The sequence below is a fragment of the Apodemus sylvaticus genome, chromosome 23 (genome assembly GCF_947179515.1).
Source record: "Apodemus sylvaticus chromosome 23, mApoSyl1.1, whole genome shotgun sequence".
Lineage (NCBI taxonomy): Eukaryota > Metazoa > Chordata > Mammalia > Rodentia > Muridae > Apodemus > Apodemus sylvaticus.
In genome coordinates, this window is record NC_067494.1 from 11310224 (window position 1) to 11330859 (window position 20636).

At 44.7% G+C, this 20636-nt stretch overlaps 1 protein-coding gene across 1 annotated transcript; it reads left to right on the top strand.

Moving 5' to 3' along the window:
* The first annotated feature begins 10850 nt into the window (after nucleotides 1–10850).
* Tcf21 (transcription factor 21) lies at nucleotides 10851–13789 on the top strand. The gene is made up of 2 exons (XM_052169766.1): nucleotides 10851–11566; nucleotides 13246–13789. The coding sequence occupies exons 1-2, from the start codon at nucleotides 11117–11119 to the stop codon at nucleotides 13333–13335; spliced, it is 540 nt and encodes a 179-aa protein (XP_052025726.1). The 5' UTR covers nucleotides 10851–11116; the 3' UTR covers nucleotides 13336–13789.
* The last annotated feature ends 6847 nt before the right edge of the window (nucleotides 13790–20636 follow it).

The window sequence follows — 20636 nt, forward strand, 5'->3', positions numbered from 1 at the left end:
CAGATGAGGTCATCTGATCTCATTACAGATAGTTGAGAGCTTCCATGTGGTTGCTGGGATTTGAACTCAGGACCTCTGGAAGAGCAGTCAATGCTCTTAACCGCAGAGACACCTCTCCAGCCCCCACACTATGCCTTTCTCATGTTTTATTTTAAAATGCTGTTCTTTAAAAAAAAAAAAAGACACCAGTTACTTGTTTTAAATTTTTTGAGTATCCTGGGGAAGACAATGAATGCTTTATTGCTGAATGTATTTTCATAGATGAAAGATAAAGAAATTTAGAGATAGCATTCTTCTTTCAGGGGGTTCCACGTGGCTGGGGGAACTGCGCTATCGGTAGCCAAGACCAAAGCCTTGTGCAATGTGAGTTGTTGACGTCCATCAGTAGGGAACATATGTGAGCTTAACACACATACCAGATTCGTACTGTCTTTTAAAGATTCTCTAACTTCAAGAGAGTATATCCTCACCCTTGTGTATATAATTAGAAGTATGAGACAATTTGAAAGGCCCTAAAGGGGGGGCAAGAAAAACCTAAACATCTGTCTACCTAACCAGGAGTCACCATGGTGTTCTGCAAGAAAAGGATTTACAGTTCATTTTTTAAAACTTAAATCCTGTTAACCTGCATAGTTTATGGGAAGTTTCTAGGGGCCATCTCCTGCTGGTTAGGAAGTGTCTTCAGGTTTTGGTTTCAGTCTCAGTCTCAGTTTCACAAGAGTGTATGTATCCGAGGTGCCTTGAACTTCTGATCCTTCTGCCTCGACCTCCCCAGTGTAACCACCTCCTCCACATCTAGTTTCATTCAATTCTGCTAATCCAGCAGGTTTTGTATGCGCTAAACAAAGCACTCTACCATCTGAGCTGCATCCTAAGCCCTGTCTGAAAGTTTGATTTGCTGCTATGGCTGAGTCTTTGATTCTCTGTATAATCTTACCACTAGTAGAAATAAACAAAGATGCGAACCCTTTCAGAGGAGGACCACAGTAACAGCCGCCATCACAATCACCAATATCATAACTGTTGACTACATGTTAGGCATGAACCATAATTAACACCACAGGATCCATTCTGTAGCCCACACTGAGGAGGAAGATACAGGAATCCATCGAGGTAAAAGATTTGTCCACATTCAAGTCCACACAGCTAGATAAGCATACAAACAGGATCTGGGCACTGTCCCTTGTCACTCAGCTCGGGAGTGTTACACTGAGACAGACGAACTTAAGAGATAAATGTAAAAAGAACAAAGATGGTGGTTCTATTCGTGCCTTTGATGCTTTAGAATGTGGTGAGGGAATGAGGATCACCTTCCCCACTCAACATTTAGTTCAGCTCTCTGCTTGAATTCCTTCGGGAAGCATTAGACTCTTCCTATGCAAACTTTTTGGCCATGGCCATCTTTGCAATTAGGCTAAAAGAGAAATGAACTTACTTAGTAATAGGAAGAGAAGTTTACTTTCTGCATAACATTTTTAGCTTAAAATAATACTAACTTTATCTAACATGTCAGAGTGACCAGCTCAACAGCCCCCCAGCCATCAGTTAACTGTGTTTGTCTATGGAGAAACTCCTCAACACTTGTTGGCATATTTTATGACTAAATTGATCTAACCCATGTCTTTTTCCATGTAGGGCCTGTGGGGTGCTCTCAAACGTTCTGATAAAAAATTCCTAAATTCTTCCACTAACAATTCTTGAGAATTGATTTAAGCTCTTAGCTAGAGGACGGTCCTCCTCTCTCTTTACAAATTTCAGGAATGGGAGTCCATGGGGCCCTCCTCATCATAGACCATGAGTCTGGATACACAGCTCATCATCACAAAGATTCCTCACAAAAGAAAACCAAAAGCACACAAAACCTGAGGTCTGCCGCTACTGTTTTGTTACCAATGGTATAACAGCTACAGAAAAGTCATAATCCTATCTTGATATTTAATTGTTTGGTTAAGTTAGAAACAGGAAGAACCATTTTAGGAGTTCTAATTTCTAAAGGTAAATTCTATGGACTACATTCCTAGAGTTAATTTACTCAAGTTTGACTTCTAATCTCACTGTATTTGGAGGGAGAGTTTAGAAAGTAATTAGGTTTAAAATGAGGTTCATAAGGGTCCATCCCTACCGTTGGCTGGTAGTCTTCTATAAGGAAGATCTCATATATGTCTTCCTATATCTTTTTGTCCCGCAGTGTATGCACTTAGGGGAAAGAGTATTAAGGGAGCATATTACACAAGTAACCATCTGCAAGTCAGAAAGAACAAATGATGCTGGTAGTCTGACGTTGCACTTCCAGCCTGCAAAATTAGAGAAAATAAAATCTTCATTTTTGTACTCAACCTGGTCTTACTAAAACAATAAAGGTCTATCAAACTTTAGAAACATATTAGAAAAATTTTTCAAAAAAGTTTCACCTATCTTATTTTGTAGTATACCTGATATCCATACGTGTATTGATATTAAGCTAAACAGTAATGTGAAAAGCATTGGTTAATGGCAATGACTGTTAGTAAAACTATTCAATCACTCACACATTCATATTGACCAACCCTCAGAAACTAACTTTATAAAGCTGTTTCTACCGAGGCAGGTAAGGCAGTGATAACAGTGTTTGGGATGGCTTGCACAGGAGAGTGCTCTCAGACACATAGCAGAAGGTGAGTAATTAAAGATCATTCAACTGGTTCTGTGCTCCAGATAAGAGTTAAATGCCCTAGAACTCAACAGGGCACTACGTTTATGCCACAATTCCTGGAGGTTGATCTGGAAAGCTTGCAATAGAGCCCTAAGAGATCCTTGTCAGCCTGAAAAGTCTCTCTGGGGGAGCTGGTCAAGGGAGTAGGGGACCCATAGAGGATCTCAAAAGGGGTCAGGTTTAAAATAGTAGGAGGTGTTCCAAGCTCAGAACAGGGCCAAGGGAAGGAACATTACCCAGTTAGCGCCAAGGACAATTTAGTTAAGGTCTATTTTAGGGTTCTGTTCATTCTCTCTACCTGCCTTGAGCTCTGGGGACAGTATGCACAATGGAGCTTCCAATTAGTCCCCAATATCTCTGCCAATCCCTGACTTACCTGAGAGACAAAATCAGGATCTTTGTCCTATTCCAATTAACTTGGGCACTCTGAATCTTGGGAAATTTTCCTCTAATAGCGTCTTGGTTACCATGGTAGCTGTTTCCTGCTTGGTGGGGAAAGTTCCAACCCATCCAGAGAAAGTATCCACAAACACTAGAAGGTATTTGTACCCATGTTTTCCTGGCTTAACTTCTGTAAAATCGACCTTCCAATATACTCAGGCCATTCTCCCCTAGGTCTTTTGCCCTGTAAAATCCACCTTCCAATATACTCAGGCCATTCTCCCCTAGGTCTTTTGCCCTGTTTGCTCTTGGCCGTATAAGCATCCACTTGCAGGCACAACTTACACTGCTCTACTGTCTCTCTGGCTAAAACCCTGAGGTCCCTTACGTATACCTTAGATCCCTTGACTGCTCAGATGAGCTTATCCCTAAATGACTCCATTTATACATTTGGCCAAGTAAGTCTTTTACTTGCTTTCTGGGGAGTATAGTTTTTCCTTCTTGTGTGCCCCGCTGCCCTTCCTTCTCTTGGTAATAGTGGATAGGGTGGCCAGCAATCTGAGTCCTTTCTTATGCAGTATATTCTAAGTGAGACCATCCCTTAGCCCAGTCCCATTCCCCAGCGGGTGTCTCTTACAGCCCCTAACCTGGCTAGGCTTCTGCAGAGCCGCTTCTCCAGTCACTTCATCTGCCTGGTTATGGTCCCAGGCCACTAAGTCTCTTCCCTTCTGATACAGAGAACATTTTTTTGAGACTATTTTTAGCTTGTTTCTTACATTCTTTTTCTGGAAGTACCTGGGGGTCGAGGAGTCTTAGCTTAACTTAGCACAGAAGTGACACTTCCAGGGTGTTATAGAGAATTAAAACATTTTTATATTCTGCAACACCTACCTGTTCATTCATTCTTTGATTTACTAACCCCTTATTAAGCATATGTTGTGTGCAGAGGCCCTGCTTTAGGTTCTGAGTACTCAAATAAGCCAGACACATCAACCCTCTGCATTTGTGACATACTTGATATAGTCAGGGAACAGGGAGAAGAGACAGAATAACAAAGCAATTTTTAAAAGATTGTTGTAGGACATCACTAAGGAGCCTCAACGGTCACCGGTAAAACCAGGCTCCGGCATTTGGCCAGGTAGAATCTGCCTTGAATGGTGGCCACACCTGAATTTGCCCTCCAGGTGTTCCTGCTGCCCTAGCAACCACACCCATCACTCATTTTTGTCCAATGGAATAAGCCAGAAGTGACCTGTGACTTCCAAGGCCAACTGAAAGCCGCCGACGCCCCACTTGGATCCTCTGAAAACCTGACTGAAGCAGGCTGTCTGACAAGACCTTCAACCCCTGGTACTGCCCAGTAGACAGGCTGAGTGGACAAGAAGCAAGTCGCACCCTGGTTATCCTGTCCACCCAGCTGAGCCTGCAAGAGTACATGAGGAACTTGCTTTGGCATTCATCCTCAGCCTACTGGATCCTTCAGACGACTCTAGCCCGCATGGTTCTGGCTACCTTAGTGTGTCAGGCCCCAGGAGAGAAGGACAAACCTGATCCCTGTCTCCACACAATAGCAAGAGAAGTAAGAGGAGCTTCCATCATTGATCCGGGACATGACCCATGCACAGCTCTCTGGAGGTCAAAGCCAGTCATCTAGGTGTCTCTTGTCTCTGTGCTCCGTTGTTCTCCTCCAGGACTTTCAAATCTTACAAAGTTGCAATGAGAGCTAGAGGAGGGGATCCAGAAAGTTCTACAACAGCGCCCGGTATGCAGCAGCAAGTTAGCAAACACTAGCTGATATCCTTTATTGTTAATGCATAAAATGGAATGATGGGCAGGCCAGTGAGATTGCTCTGTGGGAAATAAAGATGTTTATTGTATGAGCCTGAAGACCTGAGTTCTAAGGCCGGAACCCAAGCTAAAGGGAACAGAAGCAGCAACATCCAAAAAGTTGTCCTGTGACCTCCATATATGCACCACGGTATGAACACACACACACACACACACACACACACACAAATTGTGCCAACCACATCAAAGTATTGAAGAAAAATGAATGGTGGGGTTGTTTTTGCTAGCTTGTACTATAATCTTAGAACCTGGGAGTCTTAAGCAGATGCGTTATAATGACTTGAAAGCTACCCTAGCCTGCATAGTGAGTTCCAGGCTAGCCCGGACTACACAATTGGAATCTTGTCTTGGGAGTAGGTTGGGGTGGGGGGCAAGATGATGAATTTAAAAGTGTCCCTTATTTGCACTCAGGGGAGTTCTTTTATAGAAAATAGCACTTGACATTTTCCTAAAGTAAGGACTCAGACATACAGAGAGTCAGGCAAAAGCACTCAGACAGACAAAGGTCACAAAGTAGACAATGATACATCAAGGAACACAGACATGGCCAGTGTGATACGAAGTGAGGGAAGAAAAGTAAAAAGTGATGCCAACCATACACACACCCACACACATGAGTACACACATACACACATACCCATACATACACACATGAGTACACACATACACATCTGCACATACACACATACACACACATACATGCATGTTCACACATGCACACATGCATGCAAAGCAACCATACACACCCATATGCATGTGCATGCACACATACATACACACATGAGTACACACATATACACACATACATGCACACACATATACCCACACACATGGGTGCACACACCCACACACATAAGTACACACATACATGCATGTTCACACATGCACACATGCATGCACACCAACCATACATACCCACATGCATATGCATGCACACACACACACATATACAGGAACTTGGGTTTCATGTCAGACACAGTAGGCAGCTTTGAGAGACTTTAAGCAGAAGAGTGACTTGAGTCTTCTCTGCTGGAAATAAATTTGAAGAGGACAAGAATAGACAAAAAGACTTTAAGAGATCACAGGGGCTGGAGAGAAGGCTCAGTGGTTAAGAACGCTGTCCTTGCAGAGGGCCTGGGTTCGGTTCCCAGCACCTGCCTGTTGACTCACAGACATACTTTACTCCAGTTCCAGGGATCTAGCCCTTCTCTAAGGTGGCATGGCTTTGTGGATGTGATGACAAGACAAACCTGGAGACAGGCTTAACGGTGGTAATGCTGTCGTTGACATGTCATGGGGATGGAATTCTTGACCAGGTGAGGTTTCTATGGCTCTTGGCTAGTCCAACTCAAACCATACATTACTTTATATCTCTATTTAAAGACATATAGTACGGGGCTGGGGAGATGGCTCAGCAGTGAAGAATTCTGGAGGTTCTTCCAGAGGATCCAAATTCAACTTCCAACACCCACATGGAGGCTCACAGCTGTCTGTGATTCCATTTCCAGAAGATCTGACACTCTCACACGGATGTATATGCATGCCAAACTCCAATGCATGTAAAATAAAAATAAATTATTTTTAAAAGTGTGGTGGAACCTGGAAATATTCCGTATTCCCGAAGCCAAGATTCACTATCTCAAAATGTTCCGGCCTGTCCTAGGACCAACTTCACCCTTTCTCCTTCAAGGTTTAGAAGCAGCTGTCTCAGGCCACCTTCTAACCTGACAAACAGGATCCCATCCACAAGTCAGACTGTTCCTTCTCATGCCCACCAAACAATTGTATTTAATCTACAAGGATGTTAGAGATATTTTCTGTATAATCCATGAGCATCTTTGTCAGGAAAACAAGAATTTACTCTCAGGCTTTGTTATAAGATTCCGGCAAGTGGCACTATTAGGAGGTGTGGCCTTGTTGGAGGAAGTATCTCACTGTGGGCATAGGGTTTAAGACTCTTATTCTAGCTGTCTGGATGCCAGTCTTCTGCTAGCAGCCTTCAGATGAAGATGTAGAACTCTCAGCTCCTCCTGCACCATGCCTGCCTGGATGCTGCCATGCTCCCGCCTTGATGATAATGGACTGAACCTCTGAACCTGTAAGCCAGCCCCAATTAAATGTTATCCTTATTATAAAAAAAAATTACAGGACAGTAATCACAGTCCACTTTTCTACGACTTCATTGTGACCTGGAAGAGCCTCTGAAATACATTTTAATAAATATTTCATCTCATGTAGTAGCTTTTTTTTTTTGTTTAGTAATGACAAAAACAAAAAACAAAACCAAAAAAACCCTAGAATTGAAAGAATGAAAAACCAAGTGCCCTGTGTGATATTTAGCTTGGAAGTTCTTCTACAGTTTTTCCCATTCTTTGCTAATATGCAGTAGATGTAATAAAAATTATTTTAGTATTAGAAAACAGGATATTATCTAACTGTGTAAAGTGTTTCCTCTAAATGTCTGGCTTCCATTCCGTTGCTGCTCCCTAGAATAAACCCAGACCGTCAACATCATGCAAGGGCTGGGCTGCCTTCAGCTCTGCGTTAGGAGCTCAGAGTGGTGGGTGGCACAGGCCTGTGCTCCCAGTGCTCCAGAGACAGAGGCAGGAAGCAGAGCACATAGCCTGGGAAGCATCGCGCGTCTTCCAGGCTAGACCCAGGGGAGTGACAGAAGGACCCCCTACATTACAAATCATATAGAATACAAAACCGTTCAACCCAAGATTAAACACTTAGATCCAAAGAACCACAAAGAATCTTTCTTTAGTTATTATAATTGCCATTCGTCAACCATAAATCCTGTTGCTATGGCAACCCATCTACATACATTGATGATAGGCAAGAGAGGCCGATGGGATGGTTACAGGATACCCGCTAGCTCTGTGCTAGGAGAGAAGAAAAAGGACAGACACTTCAATTCTAACGAAGATTTCCCCTCACCCCAGAACATAAGGCAATGGCATAGAATTCAGTTCAAAAGAAGCCTGAGATGTTTTCCTTCCCATAAAAAACAAGGAGGCAAATCGTCTCAGTGCAACAGAATCAAGTATGAACTTCCTGAAAGTGCACCAGCTGATAAAGCAGGAGTGAGGTTCAAGGACACATTCCTTGTCTAATCCTCATTTTACAACTTCTGCAGATAAATTTTCCTTAGCACGACAAAACCTCTCAAAGACAGCTTTCCTAGCAAAAAACCGATTTGTTAGAAGTTCACGATAAACTGGCCGGAGGCCTGCATGAGCTGTGGTGGGAAAGCAAGCCAAGGATGGCTCTACCTCCCGTGTTCAAACCTTGAGTCTTCTGTTGACTGTGGTGAAGTGACCTCGTTCAGAGCAATCCTCCAGTTGTGGTAAGGGTTAATTAGCTCCCTTGAAGAGCTTTTCTTCTCACAGAATATAGTTTATATTTGGGGGAATTTGGCAGAGCTTAAGTTACAGCCTAACTGATCTGCTCAGTGAAATCCAGCCATCTTTCACCTCCCCGCCCATCTGTCCCTCCATGTTTATTAGCAGAGATAGATACAAAATTCAAGCAGGGGAGGGGGAGGGGGAAGAAGTATTATTAATTCCCTTTCTTCAGAATTTGGCATCAAGATCGCTGACTGGCAGCCTCCTTCGCATCGTATCCCTAAACGGGTGGTCATTTCTTGCAAAAATTCAGAATCTCTCAAGCCTCATTATCAACCCACTACTCACTCCTTCCCAGCCTGAGTGTGTCACTGGGAGAGAAATGGACAAGAGACTTAATTATTGCTTACATTGCTATAAAGAAAAATTAATTGCAGTCATAAAAACTTGGTTATGATAAAAGACTAGCTGTGCTCCCTTCCAGAAACTGTTAGATTTAAGTTTCCAACACTGAAAAACAAAACAAGCAAAAAAAAAAAAAAAACAGAAGAAACTGCAGCAGTCTTCAGAGGAATATGTGCATTTCTGTGGCTGTCTCTGTCACACACACACACACACACACACACACACACACACACACAAGCAGAAAAGGACAAAGGGGAAGGAAGATAAACATCACCACAGCTTAGCAATCCGGTATGTAATAAGGTTTCAATCAATAGTCTTTATCATCACCTCATTAGGAGACTTGTAGCCATTTTGCAGATGTCTTGGTTGCTTTTCTCTCTCTCTCTCTCTCTCTCTCTCTCTCTCTCTCTTTCTCTCTCTCTCTCTCTTCTCTCCTGTCTCCACAAAATTACAAAATGCTGTCCCATTCTCATATAGTTCTTCAGTCTAAAAGTTAGGAGATTTCAGGTCTTACTGAAACTGGGAAAAGGAGTATCTGGGCAAAGGAAGGAAGGTTAGTTTGGAAACCGGCAGGAACTATCTGTCCAGCTCACTGGGTGTTCTCTCAAAGCTGTCTGTGTCGTCCTTCTGGTTCACGTGTGCATGCAGACAAAGGCAACTTCAACTTGATATTTCTTTCATCCCTGCTGTGGGAAGAGTCCTTTCCCGGATTATAGCATCAATCACTCTCGCAATAAATCTCGGGAGTGGATGTGGTCATTTAAATCTCCACCTGCACAAACAACAGAAAATAAGAGCTCATAAATCTCCACACTGGTGATTAACAAATTTTGGGTCCTCGAGGAAGATATTATGGGGGCAGGGAGAGGGTTCACTAATTCATTAATAGAGACTGATTTGCTGACAATCTGTTTAGTTTACGGCATAGGGGGAAAGCAAACAGATCTCTGCTAAGAAAACAAAAATCTTCGAGGTTAGTGAATTCCCAGCTGAGTCTGGGTTAGAGACCCATATCTGAGGATAACAGAAGGACTTGGACTCAGCCACTGAGAGTCACTCTTAGCTCCTGTCCCTAGTCCTCTGTCCTTGGGTTCTGGTTCCCTTTGTTTTTCTTCTTATCCCCAGAAGACTACCATTCCCTGAGGAAGACAGTCCCAGCTGGAATTAAGGATGGAAAAGGTCCTCTCTCCAAAGCCATGGTCCTGTTTTGTGTTTCATTGGGCCAGCTCTCTATGAGGAACCCTCACAGCCCAGAGTGTGGGAGAAGAAAGAGAAAGAAGGAAATGCAGTCTTTACAAAAGGGGGTCAGGCAAAGAGAGGCCTCCAGGAGCCGCGGAAAGGAATTTCATCTCACTGGGAAAAAGATTCTCAGCTCACAAAATATGTTCCACAAATCCATATGACCTCTCTCATCCCCTACCCATCCCCAGTCACCTGTATGTATGGTGTGTGTGTGTGTGTGTGTGTGTTCCCATGCACTAGCACTAACAGTTCCTTGCTTCCTTCAAAGTGACTGGATGTTAATGGATTTTTCTTTTTCTTATTTTCCCTCCCTTCTTCAGTCCTCTCTCTCCCTCCTCCTTCCTTCTCTCCCCAATAATTTCTTTCTAGCACTTCCTTTCACCAATTTACCTCATGTAAATTTTAAACAGTAAAATGCATCTGGAAAAAAACCCAGCCCCAGTGATCAGCATTTTCTTTTCAAACATTTGGTTTGGTGACAGATAGGACCTATCTATGACTGCGATATTATCCAGTACATGGTCAGGCAATCTTGGTAAAGCCCTGTGGTCTTAGGCGGTATTAACTAGGGGCCGTTGGGTTTCGATTGTTATTTCTTGGGACGAAGAGTGAATAGGACAGGGCCACTAAGAGCAAAGGATCTGGGCCTTTTTCTGAGCTCTCAGTAACAATCAGTTGGGATTCCCTCAGAGGAAAGGGGCCTTAGGAGATGACCTCAGCAAGGTCTCTCTAAGTAAGGCTTTCTCCTCCTTGGCTTGAGTGAAAGAAGGAATCCGGTACAGGCATGTTGCAATAGATTGCTGGAAACCCAGGTCTGTGCACGAAGTCTCCAGCGCTTGTGAAAGGGGTCTAGGGAGTCCGCTGGGCCTAGCAGGCCCCTCCCCTGGGCTGCATGGGTCCGCCTCTCTATTCCCCAGATAAATTCCTAGTGTCCACCAAATTCCTCAGCGCTTGCTCTTTCGCTCTCCTCTCCGTTAAGGCCAGGGCTCCAGTGGTGGGGAGGCAGAGCACTGGTTTCCCCGTCGCGGGTCGTTTGCACGACTCAGTGAAGGGGAAAGCTGGGAAGGCAGGGCTGCCAGATCCCACCTCGGAAACCCAACACACGAAGTGGCCGGCTCCACACTTCTGAGACCCTTTCGTTTCCGTTGCAGCGTCTCCTCTCTCTCTCTCCCTCCCTCCCTCCACCTCCTCTCTAAACATGTCCACTGGCTCCCTGAGCGATGTAGAAGACCTTCAAGAGGTGGAGATGCTGGACTGTGACTCCCTGAAAGTGGACTCCAACAAGGAGTTTGGAACTTCCAACGAGAGCACCGAGGAGGGCTCCAACTGTGAGAACGGCTCGCCACAGAAGGGTCGCGGTGGCCTGGGCAAGAGGAGGAAGGCGCCCACCAAGAAAAGCCCGCTGAGCGGGGTCAGCCAAGAGGGCAAGCAGGTCCAGCGCAACGCGGCCAATGCGCGCGAGCGGGCCCGCATGCGAGTGCTAAGCAAGGCCTTCTCCAGGCTCAAGACCACCCTGCCCTGGGTGCCCCCGGACACCAAGCTCTCCAAGCTGGACACTCTCAGGCTGGCGTCCAGCTACATCGCGCACTTAAGGCAGATCCTGGCCAACGACAAGTACGAGAACGGTTACATTCACCCAGTGAACCTGGTGAGTCCTCCCGCCGCGCCTCTGGCCGGGGCCTGGGGACGCGGGCGAGCGCGTGACACCTTTTAGCAATCGCCACCCTAGCATCTCCGGGCACCTCCGCGCGGGCTCCACGCAGCGCCCCGGCCCTCTGCACTGAGCGCGGCGAGCCCGCGAGTGATTTGTGCGAGGGTTTGACGTGGCCACCCCATGAAGGGATTTCCGAGGGTATTCAGTTGGCAAAGACCAGTGATCCCCGCGCAGGGTGCCACTTCCGCTGTCGTGAAACTGACAGGATGCTTGGGCGCCCAGAAGACCTACCTTACCATGCCTCTTTTAGCTAAGAGCAAAACTTGAGTTCCCCTTCCGATTCTTGTAAACATCCAAGTCTGTTCTGTCCCTGGGTATATTTAGGACTATTAAATGCAGACGTATTTATGTTCTTCCACCTCCATAACTGTCCGTGCAAATCCCCTCAGCTACTTAAATATTCTGTGCTTGGCTTAGTAGATTACCATTTCAAATCCCAGAAATTCCAGCCACTGTCAACGCAATCGGTAAATCCGCTCAGGTCTTAATGTACTGGATAAAATAGCAACCTTGGATCCCACCAGTCACAGTGAATGAGCCTAATTTTTGAAAAGCAAATGCTGATTACTGAACCGATTTTCTCAGAGGTATTTTTACTGTTTAAGGTTGTTTTTTAACTTCCTCTTTCGTTTGATTTCATTTTAAAACGTGCAGGCTCCAAAGAAAGCCAGCACCTTACTAGGACTTTTGTTTACATATGATAAGGATTAGATACCCCTCCGGCCGGCCCTTACAGAGAGGCTTGAATTCTCGATCAGCTGGTCTCAGGAATTGGGGGAGGGGATGCTAAAACACTTTTTGCCAGGGAAAATATTTTCTCTGCAAATAAAAAGGTTTGGATTTTGTTGTTGTTGTTGTTGTTGTTGTGATAAGTAGCATTTTTTACTATCTAAAGTTAGAATGAGATTATCGATCAGAACATTTATAATTGCTGCTACCTTCATCTTTAAATATTAAAAAACCTTGAATACATATATGTGTGTATACATATATATATAAAACAGCCCAGAGAAAGGAAGAAGAAAGGAAAGAGGAAAGACTTGCTTTCTCGCTAGTAGGAGGATCTCAAATAAAATGTTCCTGTGTCTTTTATAAGAGCACACACACACACCTTGGGGGGGTGGTGGTTACTACTAACTTAAAATTGTGGTCCTAGCTAGGATGGCACTGGGAGATAAATGGAAGTCAATAAAAGCCAGGATGCTAGACCAGAGCCTCCATAGACCTGCAGCTGGGTAGTTAGGGCCAGGGTCCTTCCCACATGCCCTGCTGTGACTCCTGGAGTCATAGCCTTAGAGCTGAGCCTAGGCTGGCTTTTAGGGTTCCAGTTAGAACCCAGAAGGAGACCTGTTTTGCCCTTGTTCTAAAAGCCCACCACCACCACCACCACCACCACCACCACCACCCCACCACCACCACCACCACCATCACCACCACCACCACCACTACCACCTGGGGCTGCTTGCATTACCCTGCCAGGCGCTAATCCACCTAGTACCTACAGTCCCTTGGCCTCCAAGGTCCTAACCTTCCTGCATGCGCCGACTCCTGCAACTAAGGGCTCTCCCCACGTCTAAGTCTACTTACCCTCTCCACCCTCTTCTCTCTTGCAGACTTGGCCCTTTATGGTGGCCGGCAAACCCGAGAGTGACCTGAAGGAAGTGGTGACCGCGAGCCGCTTGTGTGGAACCACCGCATCCTGACCTTGGAAGTGCGAGTCTGGGAATCCTGCGCTCCGGGGGCAGTGGGCTGGCGAGGGTGACGACCCCTGCCCTTCCCTCGCTGTCTCTGCTGACGCCTTGCATAGCTCCTCTCCCCATCCCACCCCACAAGAACACTTAACTGCGACGAGGAGATTCCTTTCCAAACCAAAGGAGACCAACCGTACTTACCGAGTCCCATCTATTTAACTTGATTACCTTCTGCCATTAGTGACTGCGAGCCTGGCTGGTCCAAGTGCAATATGTAATTATATATATATATATTATATAAATAGATAATAAGAGCCTATCAATGTGTATCTTTTGTACAATATGTTGTAAAATGTAGATGATAGAATAGCTGACTTTGACAGTCACATTTATAAAATAAGTCACTCAAAGAAATATATTTTTTTCAAACAGGTTTTGCTACTTCCGAAAATAAATCTTTCTTTATATTGCTAAAAAAAAAAAAAAAAAAAAAAAAAAAAAAGCCTGGACATTGGTGTGATTTCTTTTTTAAATTTTTTTGTGAAGAACAAGGGAAACTATGGGGATACCTAATGATTAGAAAGTAGTTATTTTAACATTTAGCCCAAATAGAAAAAGATTAACTCTGATTTCAACTAGGAAAAGACAAGTCATGTTTTCTAACGAAAACTTAAAGAGTTCTCCCCGTTATTTTAAGCTCACTAAAGATATTATAACTGTAAATCGAGAATAAGCAGGATTACAGTTATCCAGACACACAGATCCGAGGACAACGAAGAAAAAGAAAATTTGATTCTCCACTGTTTTACAGTGCGCCTGTTCCGGAGAGTAAACTATGAGAGCTTTATAACTTTCCGTGTGTTGCTGTGATCTTAAAAACAAAACCCTGCTTGCAAGCCAGGGAAGAGGGGATTGGAGAATGTGAATTCCAAATGCAGCAAGATACTGTGCTTGCCACTGACTGACAATTAATTAATTGCCACAGTAAACGTGCGTGCCTGCTTTCCTGGTGCGGTTACCCCTTGCGTTAATCTCCCACCAAGTTTTCCCGCGGGCGCCGGGTCATAACTTAAACATCTTCCAGACTGAGGAACGAGCACATAGGGGAAGATTAAGTTGAGATAAACAGAGAGGCTCGGCGGAGGGGCCTGGGACCCTGCTGCCTCTGCCCCAGCGCAGCCCGCCTCGGCGCTGCGCCAGATGCCACCGCGGCTGTTTAATGTTCGGGGTTATGACCGCAGTGTTTACAAGACGCCCTCGGTTATTTATACTGTTATCCCTCTCAGAGGCCTTGAAACTTCCGCTTCGCTTGCTCTTTCTTTTCGACGCCCCTTACCCTCTCCCCCCATTATTTCTTAGCTGCTTTTGGTACCTGATTAGGGTAACTTCTACTCAGAACTTCAGCCCACTGTAAAGACCACGCGGGGCGGAGCCTCCGGTGAGATCTTCCCGGAAACACCTATTCCAGGGCTTTGTGAGCCCAAGGAGCAAACTTCGCTGTCCCAGGACTCTTCATCCATATCATTTGCACACTTTCACTGGATGATATTTCAAGGCGTCTGGCGACGCCTCAGATCCACCCCAACTTGACTTTCAAGATTCGGTTCAAACTCTATGTGGTGACACCTGCTCACACTCACACCCGACTTCCCTTCCACCTAAGAGACGGGACCGGTCCTCGCCAGAACGACCCAGGGATTCTGGGGGGAAGGATGGTTAGTGTTACCAAACATGAATCAGGCTGCGGTTAGCCCAGGAAAATTCCCAAGTTTCTAGTCACGTTTTTACAAACCAAGTAAATTCGTGACGTTCTGAGCACTCTGAGTGGGGCGGCCTCATAGAGGCTTTTTCTCCTCTTTTACAAACAGTAGAAGACGTACATGATTTTAAAGACTTTGTTCATCTTACTCATAGTCTGAAGCTTTAGCTTGAGGAGAAAGGTCATGAGAAACCAAAGTCCTGGCTCCACAAGGCTGTTTCCTCAGAAGGCCAGATCCAGCTTTTCTCTTCCTTACAACTAAAGATGACGATAATGCTGGTAATAGTGGGTTTGTGTTTTGCCCTGTTGCTGTCCGAGCTTTAATCCCGCACAATGAAATTATAATGTGTGGGGCCTCTTTGTGAAAGACCGGATCCAGCAAATAAGTATCCAGTATTTGAAGCTGCTTTTGGTACCTCCCAAACTGAAAGGAAGCTAGGAGGGTGTGTTTTTGACACACACAGTGGTGATGGTCCTTTGATTGTATAGTCTAAAATGTGTCTCTTCAAAACAGCTTTTGTCCCTCTTACCTTTCTACCTCCCTTCCGGTGTTCTCTAAATTTGACTAAAGTTTTCTACTGAAATGACTCTGACAAAAGGAAAAATTCAAAAAAGCTCTCTCTCTCTCTCTTTCTCTCTCTCTCTCTCTCTCTCTCTCTCTCTCTCTCTCTCTCTCCCTCCCTGCCTCCCTCCCTCCCTCTCTCCCTCCCTCCCTCCCTTCCTTGTCCCTCCCTCTCTCCTTTCCTCCTTCTTCCTCTCTTACCAACTCCAAGCAGCGAGCCTCACTCCACCACTAGCCCCTTGCCCAGACCCTGCCCACACTCACCGTGTTCCCGAGTTCCCCTTCCTCCCTGCCTGCTCCTCTTGTTCTCAGATCTTCCCCAAAGTTTGCAACTCCCTGGCTGCCTGGTACCCAGCCTAGGTTCCTGTGCCAAATTTTAATATGCATATGCGGTTGCAAAGCGGGAGTAGTGGATATCTTTGCCCCGATGGGAGGATGGGAGGGGGGGTGGGGAATGAGGAGTGTCATGTGACCTTTAAGCTATAAAAAGTATCTTAAGAAAAAGCACTTTTCAAAAAAAGGACCAGGCACATGACCAAATTACTATAGCCTCCTAGGAGGAAAAAATGGGGTGTTTCCAAAAGTCTGAGTTCTCAGACAGAGACTCATATTGTGGCAGCAAATGACACCTCTCCCCTCCCTCCCTCCATCCCTCTCTTTTTCCCTCCCTCCCTCTCTCTGTCATTGTTGTAGGACTTACAAATTTTACAAGCAATTCAGTGTGCTTTTAGCAGGTGTGCCCACTCTCAAATCAAAGACTTACTCCAAAAAGCAATAAGAAAGAGAGCTCTGGTATTTACTAGTTATATATATATATATATATATATATATATATATATATATATATATATATATATATATATTCCAAAAAACGCCGGAGAGACTGAATCTGGAGGTCTGGGGGTCACAGGATTCTATGTGATATTTCTGCTGCTGGTCTGGGAACTGGGGACGATTTGAGAATCAGGTCTCTCTCTCTCTCTCTCTCTCTCTCTCTCTCTCTCTCTCTCTCTGTTTGTGTGTGTGTGTGTGTGTGTGTGTGTGTGTGTGTGTAAGCTTCCAGTTCTGGGCTCTAGTGCCGCTGCTCACTCTAGGATAAATGCACCCAACTGTCAACCTAGAAGAAGAGTTGCTCACTCTCTGAAAACTTGAGATCGGTTCTGTCCTAGGGATGCGGCCCGACCAGGTGAGCGCTCGTTTTGTGCCCTAGAAGATAAATTCCAGCTATTGATCAATCGACGAATCAAAAACCCGTGTAGATTGGAGACCAGGATATCGCTGAGTTCCTTAGACTCCTAAGGAGGAAAGAACTCTGGTCATGGTGGACTCACACCTCGTACAAGAGATTCCGGCAACTCATTCCCAGATCCGCAGATTTCAGCCTCTCTCTGGGGTGAAGAAGAGTCGGGCTTGCAGCCCTGCTGTTCTTCAGGAAGCGGAACTGGCTGAGTGCAAGGACCGAAGCTAGGGGTGAGGGTGGGCGTGGGGTGAGCGCTGCCAGGAGAGGGGAGGGAGGAGAGATAGAAGAGGGAAAAGCTATTCCGGATTTAAGGAAGTTACAGGAGGCGAAGGAAGCTTGGGTTCCCAGCCTAAGCTTGGTGTTGGGAAAACTGGTGTGAGCCCTAGCCGGACCCATTCCAAGCAGAGACTCAGTCAGTCCAGGGAAGGTTCTGGGTCACTGCCGCACAAAAGAATACGCAGCGAGAACGGCATTTAGCTAATCTGCAGAACAACGTTTCCTAGCCTCCCACCTTCTTTCAAATTCGAAGCTGTCCAAGCCAAAGGCAGAAGCCCTTCGGCTTCCTGAGAGTCTGGGCTCAGCACGTTCTTTGATCTTCAAACTTATCCTGCCTCCTAGTTAACTACCCTGACCAGCTCCAGACTCCTCCCTGTTGAGAGAGGAGAGAGGATAGGAAAGGCAGTGAGAAACACTGGTTTACCACAGCAGAGTTAGAATTCCTGACTTGGTTTTGTACCCAGCACCCACCTTAGGGTCTAAGATCTCATTAAGTATTGATTCAAAAACAAATCATTACTCTTAGAAATGTGGAGAACAAAAGAAAAAGGAAAGAGAAAAGAATGATTCTGAGATAAAACTGTTCTTAAGCATTAAAGATATGGGGAAGGTCTGTGGCAAAGAAAAACTAAGAAAGATGTTTGTGATGGAACCAGATAGAATCAACAGGGGACAGGAATATCATCACTAGAAAAAATGTGTTCTTTCTTTCTCCAGTGGAAATCGTATTGGATTTTATTAGCTTAAAAGATAGTCTAACTATAGAAATAGCTTAAGACACTACAGTAAAACCTAATGTGCACATAATTTGATTTGTAGAGAAAGTAATTTGTTGCCCATGTAAATTTTGTTCTGTTTTAATGGGGGGGGGGGGTACTTTAGCTGGGTTCTTGGATAGAATCTAAACCTTTCAGGATCTTCAATCTCCCATCTGTAAAATATGCAGAATAGTAATTGCTCTGGTAAGGAGATACCAAATACATGAGAGATACTCAGGCTGTTTCTACCTTTTTCTGAACTTTATACTACAAACATGGGAGTTGGGTGTGGTAGCTCATGCTTAAATCCCAACCCCAGCACTTGGGACTCAGAGGCAGCTGTATCTTTGGAGTCTGTGTAGACCAGGCTGGTCTGGTCTACATAGCAAGTTCAGAGTTGTACAATACAGAGATGCTGTTTCAAAATAAAAAGAAAATATTGGCCAGCCATTTGAAAATTCAGTCACAAAAGTACCTGAAAGAATGATATTGGTGTCCCCTAATTATGTAGGCGATCAAGGATGGCTACGACATTTTTGAGAGGCTTAAATTGGACCAAATCACTGAAAGTGCTATAAAGAAATGCCCTTGGCTCACCCTTCTTCTGTGAGACCTTCCCATCTTATCTACAGCGAATTCCACCCTTGCCTCCATAGTCCAGTGACCATCACCTCAAGAAGAGGTGATTTGCCCATTTCTCTGCTCTGTTTGTGGTGTCCATCTCTACTAGCTCTGTGAGCGCAGGGACTGACTGTATATGGTTGGTTTGCCACCTTCCCCTGACACTTAGTGTAGTGCCAGGCACAGGTAAGTAAGTGCTCAAAGGGTGTGCTTCTTGGAGACCACGGGTACCATGCTGCACCTCAGTCAAAGACTGGCTCAGATATATTCTTGCTTTACTTGAGAATTTGGTGATGTAGCACAGTGCTTGGTGTTTAACAGTCACTTCTTCCATAAGAAAAGCTAAAGCATATTGAAAGAGTATTAGCCAGAGACCCTGGTCCACAGGACTTTATAACACTGTGTGCCAGGTAAGGCCACAGTCAGCCTGGTGCCTTTGAAGTGGATGTTTCACAGCATTGTGTCACTGAGAAATAACCCCCCTCTAAATGTAGCTGGTCATTTACTAACGAATCTCATCTGTAGTTCTTTCTTTCTTTCTTTCTTTCTCTCTCTCTTTCTTTCTTTCTCTCTTTCTTTCTTTCTTTCTTTTCCTCCTTCCCCTCCTCTTCCTCCTTCTCTTCCTCCTCCTCTCCCCCTCCTCCTCCTTCTTCTGTGACTTCTGTGAATAACCAAAGCTTTTGAAACCCTTAAACCTTATTTTCAAGCATTCGTTCCCCACTCCAGAACCCTTTGCTTTACAACTGTTTTCTTTTCATGTCCAAAAGAGAAGTTCTTCTGTATACTCACAACCCTCCTGACACCAAGTGTGCGATAAACTAACATCTCTGAGTCTAAACTGAGTGAATGTTCAGCAATTAATTTCAAACTATCCTCCTAAAGTCAGCACCAGATCCCACAGGAGATGCCGTCCCACGTCGTTTGTTTTGTTGTTTTGTTTTGTTTTGTTTTTGCCATTCCAGATGCCAAATCTCTGACTCACAGACTATAAACCAGAGGTTCCATAACTCCCTCCTCAGACTTGAGAATTTGCCATAATGGTTCCCCACTTGCCTTTTTCCAACTTATTTATTATTTATTTATTTATTTATTTATTTATAGTTTTTGGATTTGTTTTTTCCCAAGACAGGGTTTCTCTGTATAAGCCTGGCTGTCCTGGAACTCACTCTGTAGACCAGGCTGGCCTCGAATTCAGAAATCCGCCTGCCTCTGCCTCCCGGAGTGCTGGGATTACAGGCGTGCACCACCACCGCCCAGCCAACTAATTTATTATAAAGATTGCAGGTGGAAATCCAGACGAGGTACAAGGGGAGGTCCTGAAGATGTCTGAATGGTGAAGTGTCCGTCTGTGACTAGAACTGCAAAATGTCCTCACGTTCGCTTTGCACTTTATCTTAGATTTGGGATTAGCTAGTTTACCTCACTGTCGGTCTGTAGTCTGTGTCTATGCTCAAACTCTATAAACTATAAACTATAGACTATAAACAGAAAGGCCAAACTCCTGGCTGCGGTGGCTTCAGTAGAACATGTGCATTTGGTTTTAGGAGTTGAGAACTTGAAGATGCGTAAAGCAGGCAGGCTTTTGCTCTCGAGTCAAGTACAACTTCTATGTAAGAGTTGTACTGAATTACTTGGCTTTAGTTAACCGTAATAATGGAGGTTACTGTGAGCGACCTGTATGGAGTACTTTTGAAGGAGTAGAAATAAAAGCTGATTAATAGATACCAAGTGTTATTTTGTGACCATAATATATTTTAGGCCCCTCAATAGAAAATGACTAAAAATCACAGCAGTACTGTTATGTATGGGTTACTCGCCAACTGTGACTGAAACAAATTGATGGAACTATCACGACTAAAGTACAGTATGGACTCAAAAAAAAAATGTGTCTACATGGAGTTTGAGTATGCCATGTAACAGTGTTCCCTGCTCTGGAATTTTCCCCAGTCTGTAATTTTAGAGATTTGTGTGTGTGTGTGTGTGTGTGTGTGTGTGTGTGTGTGTGTGTGGTGTGTGTGTGTGAAGATGTGTAATTGAGATTGATTACATCATTGGCCAATGATGATAAACTCAGTCTCCAACCCCTTCCCAGGGCAG

Coding starts and splice junctions, on each gene's coding strand:
- Tcf21 (XM_052169766.1), top strand. CDS start 11,117: ATGTCCACTGGCTCCCTGAGCGATGTAGAAGACCTTCAAGAGGTGGAG. Junction 11,567..13,245: donor ACATTCACCCAGTGAACCTG/GTGAGTCCTCCC, acceptor TCTCTCTTGCAG/ACTTGGCCCTTTATGGTGGC.